The 6,208-nt window shown below is 38.0% G+C and overlaps 2 protein-coding genes across 4 annotated transcripts in view; one reads left to right on the top strand and one right to left on the bottom strand.

Annotated features, from left to right (window-relative positions):
• Positions 1 to 1,013, top strand: part of LOC119838629 (GATOR complex protein WDR24) — a 9,309-nt gene extending 8,296 nt beyond the window's left edge. Inside the window, exon 14 of the mRNA XM_038364648.1 lies at positions 3 to 1,013. Coding sequence (XP_038220576.1) covers positions 3 to 464 — 462 coding nt within the window. The 3' untranslated portion in view covers positions 465 to 1,013. The remainder of the gene's footprint in view (positions 1 to 2) is intronic.
• A 1,581-nt stretch (positions 1,014 to 2,594) lies between these two features.
• LOC119838744 (ras-related protein Ral-a) overlaps positions 2,595 to 6,208 on the bottom strand; it is a 19,577-nt gene continuing 15,963 nt past the window's right edge. For all 3 annotated transcript variants that reach the window (XM_038364841.1, XM_038364842.1, XM_038364840.1), the window contains exon 5: positions 2,595 to 5,032. In XM_038364841.1, the coding sequence (XP_038220769.1) occupies positions 4,919 to 5,032 (114 nt within the window). In that variant the 3' untranslated portion in view covers positions 2,595 to 4,918. The remainder of the gene's footprint in view (positions 5,033 to 6,208) is intronic.

Genomic DNA, 6,208 nt, shown 5'->3' on the forward strand with positions numbered 1-6,208 from the left:
CGGCGCTGGGCGACGTGCAGACGGCGGCCACCGTGCTGCTGGCGCTGCAGGAGCGGCGCGGCGAGCTGCTGGCGCACGTGGACGAGCCCACGCAGGAGCAGTGGCTGCTGGGCTACGTGGAGCTGCTGCAGCGGCACAAGCGCTGGAGCCTGGCGGCGGAGGTGGTGCGCGCGGCGTGGCTGGGCAGCGTGTGGGGGCTGTCGCAGCAGTCCACGTCGGTGGCGGCGTGCTGCGCGCGCTGCGGGCGGCGCACGCGCGGCGCGGCGCCGTGCGAGCGCTGCCCGCCCGCGCCCGCGCCCGCGCCGCGCCGCGCCGTGTGCGCCGTGTGCGCGCGCGCCGTGCGCGGCCTGTTCGCCTGGTGCCAGGGCTGCTCGCACGGCGGCCACCTGCGCCACATGCAGCGCTGGCACGCCAAGCACCGCCTCTGCCCCGCCGGCTGCGGCCACCACTGCCAGCTGGGCTAGCCGCATCCCCCCCAACTCCCCACACTTGCAAAATATATTCATTGGAAAGGCCCTACGTATATAAAGAATGTTACGACCACGCTCTTATAAAAATTTAAATAAAGTACTATGTGAGTTGAATGCCCGACCATAAAATAGTCTATACTCGATGGATTGTACTCGAGATGTAAATAATGGTATATATATTTTGTAGAATTTTTAATCCTTAAATTATATCAATCGAAATATTACATATAAAAGGAGTGTCTTTCTTCATATATTTATCCAAAAAGGGGAATTTTATTGACATGTAAGAGTACAAGAGCCGCTATCCGCGCTATCATTATCCGCCGCTATCATTCTTCTTTTTTATTAAATGGCAACCCCCGATTCCACTGAACTCTATCATTGACAAAATATAATTATATGTCCACAATGTTGTAATGTCTAAGCTGCGTAGAATTAAGTAAATATGAACAGACATAAATGTTATATATAATGGTATTGATGTATATGTGTACAGACTGAATTTATACTGTTATATTTTTAAAAATAAAACGAAAAAACTTGTATCAATATTTTATTTATCCTTAACTTATTTACAAAGTAATAAAATTATACAATAATACTGAACGAGGAGTAGTTACGGTTGAAATTTCCTCAACCTTATTTCAATGGACATAAGATTCAAAATGCTCCAATCTGTCCCAGCTGAAAAAGGCTTTTAGAACTTTCATACATCATTTAATTCTAACAAGAATAAAATTGAAAATTAAGAAGTCTTAAAAAAGTTGTTGCTTTTCCAGTGAAAAAAAAGTGGATACGGATTTAGTAAAGTCCTACTAAATATCTATTGAAATTATTTTCATATGGAAGGTTTACTTACTATGTTTATACCTTACTTATTTCCACTGAGAGAATGTAAGTGTAAGCGTCTTGAATTTCAACTTAATCGATATAAATGTGTCATAAAAAATCTAACCAAATGTAACAATTAATCTTAAATATTCAAATAAACCACGACGCCTATAGCAAAGAGGCTATTATAAAAGATATTTATACTTTAAGGTTTCGCCGGATTGTACTTTACATACATAAAATAGGTAATATCCCTTTGGAAGTGGCAGTATTGCGTAACATTCTAAGTTAATTAAAAATATTGAATTTTTCCTAAGCAATGTACGCAAAATGTGAAAATACAAGCAAACAGAAAATTATATTGGTCCCCCTTAAAAAACAAAGTTTTAAATATTTATATATAATATATACTTTAGTATGAGTATAAATAGTTCAACAAAGGACATCATTTATAAAATGCGCAAACAGTTTTTGTTTTTTTAACACTTTAGCTTTGATTCAACATCAACTACAAGATATGGTCAAGTATAAAAGTTTTCTTGAAGTGATTTTTTTTATATAGAAATGATTCAATTGGTAAAATTTTTCTTAAAACAGTTTTTGTAATACAGCAGTTTGGATCTTTGGATTAAAAGCATCGCATATAGATGTTAATTTAAGGGCCTTCTATATCTCATTCTTTTTTAACGAACTAATTTCTAATTTATATAGACTGCGCTTCATAATATAAAATAAAATAATACAAAAATACCCAAAAATCTATTGGGTCTTTTATGATATGCCTAAAAAAATTTCCAGAAACATTTTGCCCCCATCCATCTGTAATACCAAAACATCTAAACAACCGTACAGCAGGGAGTTGAACATTTCTTCTGCTGCTCTTCTGAAAACTCTTCCACGGCGAGTCCCTTCTTCTGTCGAGACATCGCGTGGACCAGAGTGAGGAATGCCTGCAACATCTTCTACTTAAAGAAAATCTTGGCCTCCGTCATTGAATAGGCCAAGTGGTGTAAAATGAATTCTTTAGAAGGTTTCCGCATTCTTTTATTATATTTTTTGTTGTGAAAAATATGCAGGCAGCATTTAGCTAGCAAAATTGTCTATGAAAATAAAATTGCGAATTTTGCACATGCCTAAAATGCATACTAAGTATTAAATCATTATAGATTTACTGAATTGATTCAGTAAATGTTTAAACGACGTAGGGCGACATCTGTTAGCGGCTTTAACACATAGGTAAGCTATTCCAAAACTGTCTAGGGTCCCCCCCTATCGGTAAATGACAAGACAACGTTTTGCAAATCAGTATATTTTTGCCTTCTCTTTATAAACATATCACGTGCTCATATACAGTACGTACATACACATCAATAATTTATTATCCTACGCTAACTCTATACATACAGACATTCAAGATTGCATTGTGATATTTGGAAAGGCATTTGCTCAAATAACAAAATCTTACATATTGTATATACATCTTGATAGAATGCAGAGAAACTGTATCTTTTAACTCCACACTTGGCGGGATTCACAATGAAATATGTAATTATATTTATAATATAATATTAGCCAATACTCAATACACAACGTATTGGAGGGGAATCATTATTATTTTGCTAAATAAATTTTAAATTGATTTATAAATTGTAAAATGTTATCTGATCTCTGTGATCTCTGGTGTACTCTTTCAAACAGGAACAGCTAAAAAATTGTTTGGCAGTTCCTATATCTCGTTAAAAAAATATACTTCTAACAGCGAGAGTAAAAATAACTTGGTTTATGAGCCTATTATTACAAGTAAACTTAAGCTTGTCTCGCTCTACAAAGAATTGAATTAAATAACTGGTGCTTGATGATTTGTCAAAGTAGCTTTTCTTCTTTCTCTTCAAATAAAATCTTCATTATGCTGTTGGTCACTAACTAAAATATGCTTTTAGTATTCAGAGCGAGATAAGGACAAAAACATTTAGTGTATAATGACCTTAATATATAGAATCTACACTTACCTACGATAGGACTTAATCATTGCAGACGCAATTAAATATTAAATAATAATATCGAAACTATCAAATAAAATAATTTGAGAAATCGCATTTTGACATTATAATTAAAAAATGTATGGACAATTACTGAACATACGAAAAGTGATTTACAATATAGACACGAGGCACGAGTAAACCAAAGCAGCGAAGCTTGTGCAAGCGAATATCAGCCTTAATATCTTAATTTAAAACTGCTTTGGTCGTTTGCGAATGGAGCGATAAATGATGGTATTAAAAAAAGCCAACCGTATTAAAACACCCGTCTGTGAGTTCGTTATTTTATAGTTAAAAATATCTTCATATTAATAAAAACCGCTCAATTGAGATATTGAACTTTCGTAAAGCTCCCTTTTTTCCTCCTTAATTAAAAAAAAAAAACACAAAAAACGAGACAATAACAGAATAATTTCATTACAGTTTAATAAACAAACATTAGACACCCATAATTTCATAAAACAATACGAACAAACACAAGCAAATATATTATTTGAGCAAAGTCGAGACGGGCGCCTTAGCACGGCGGTTAAGTCTTCGATATAAACAACTGAATATAGCACAATCTATCCAGAACTAACATAAAAATTGAGAATATTACTAAATAGACCCTTCCGTGAACTGTGCACACCATTTGCGGCGTTTGGAGATGCTCTCAAAACTTTGTGGGTAGTTTTATATTATATACTTTAATTTTTTTTTCCATAATACATTTTTGACATAGCTTCCGACATCTTCAAACGCCGCGAACTCCCGCTTAAACTAAACGGCACTTAACGATACAAAAATAAATACCACTTCACATAAGTAAGGTCGGCAAGTCAAGCCTCTGCGTGGAACCGAACCGGGACATGCTTTACAAAAACTATTTTTATTGTCGAGTGTTCATCGTACACAATCTGGGACAACTGTTGGCAACATCGCTACACGGGGCCGTGGTACATACAAATCGCGCAAGCGTTAATATAAATAAAAAAATGTATTCACTTCTGTCCGTACATACCCGTGGTAACCTTGAAATGACAACGCGGGAAAAAATTGCAATTCTCATTTTGAATTTATAAAAAACTCTTTAATTAGAGGACATGACTAAAACTGGAATGATTTTTTGGCTTTTTTTTTTTGCTAAATTTAATATTTACATTGTCATTTCAAGCTCCACGCCGCTGCATCAGGAACGGTATCCCACCAGCACCAACACGCACATAACGTTCTAGCCGAGACACACTTGCACAACACCGAGTCACCGACACACAGCACGAGCGACATTCTTACTAATTAAAACCCATCGAATTCGGGCCATCCGTGCGTTTCCAGTCGAAACAGAACAGTGGAGTCGGTAATAGCAAAAGATTTACAAATTTTCGATGACTTAAACAATATCGACAATCGCCCCCATCAACGTAAGCCTTATTAATACTGCGTGCAGCGGTATCTTAGCGGTATACAGCCGCACGCACGGGTTGATCTGTACATTACACAACGCTTATCGACAATGACCCTTATCCGCAGGGCAATAAGACTTAATGCTACGCGACGGCGCGGCGGCGGCGGCGGCGCGGGCGGCGCGGTGCCGCACTACAAGATGGCGCACTTGATTTTCCTGCGCTTCTTGCCGCGCACGTCGCCGTTGGTCGCGCGACTGTCGTCCGACTTGCGCGAGCGGATCTCGCGCATCAGGTCAAAGAACACCTGCGCACCACACACACACGGGTAAGCCACACACACCGCGACACGCACGGTGTGCGCTCATAGCGCGTCTTGTTTTACGCATTGCGACTTTCACGCGACGAATCATTTCCGACGCGTGCTGGAGTAATTCTCGGAACTTTACGGACAACGTAGTTATTAAATAGAGAGAAATGTTCTGCTCATAAATAGAATCCGATTAGCATACATTTTTTATCCGTAAAACGAAATTCTTTATTTTCAGAAAACTTTGAAATTATCTTTTAATTTTGGCAGTTAATACAATTTTTTAATATAGACCCAATCTATGCTTGCTCGGTGCATTAAAAATCTATGCGTAGTGACAAGACGAGCTATGGAGCGCACTAAACTAAGAGACAGCGCCGACATGCACAGCGCTACTTGGCCGGGGAGCGCAAAAAAAACAAAGCGGTACAGCCAAGCAGAGCTGTGCGAGCCGCAAGCTTGTGGGAACACATTTTTGGAAAAACAATGGGGTATTGAACAAAACACACGTATCATTTAGACAGGTCTCCAGACACCGGGAATTCAGGGAGGGTGGAGATGGCAGGACATCTGATACACTCACTCACAATACTGCATTTCAAATGGCTCGAGTAGATTTAGAATTTTATCATTAAAGGTGGCCAAGTACATCATTATTTTTGAATAAAGAGTTATTAGTTACATGTAAAAAAAAAAAAAAACAAATTTAACTGCAGTTCAGCCACAATTAATGATAACTTAAGACACAATATGGTAATAGGCGATAAAGCTTCCACCACCCGACACATTGCCAACCAAATTGACGTCACAGTCTGTTAGAGGCTGATACTTCTTCGAGTACGATAAATAGACTTAAAAGTAAAAAAAAAGTACTTATTTACTTAGAAGTAATGGTAATATCATTGATTTGTTATATTTATTTATGACGGTAGTTAAAAATTTCTCTATTAGCATTAATTTCTAATGTCAAGTGTGTCTGTTTTCTTTTATTTGAATAAATCGCATGGACCAAGTAGTAAAAAGGGGTAGTTTTTATGGTGACCGATCATAAGTTATGTGTCATACTTTAACAACATTACTTATAATGCGATATGCTCTATGGACAATTGATATTATTTATCACTTGGCCCTTACCTAGTGTTTGTATAACTCGTATCCTGTTATATTATGAGC

The sequence above is a fragment of the Zerene cesonia genome, unplaced genomic scaffold (genome assembly GCF_012273895.1).
Source record: "Zerene cesonia ecotype Mississippi unplaced genomic scaffold, Zerene_cesonia_1.1 Zces_u004, whole genome shotgun sequence".
Taxonomy (NCBI): Eukaryota; Metazoa; Arthropoda; class Insecta; order Lepidoptera; family Pieridae; genus Zerene; species Zerene cesonia.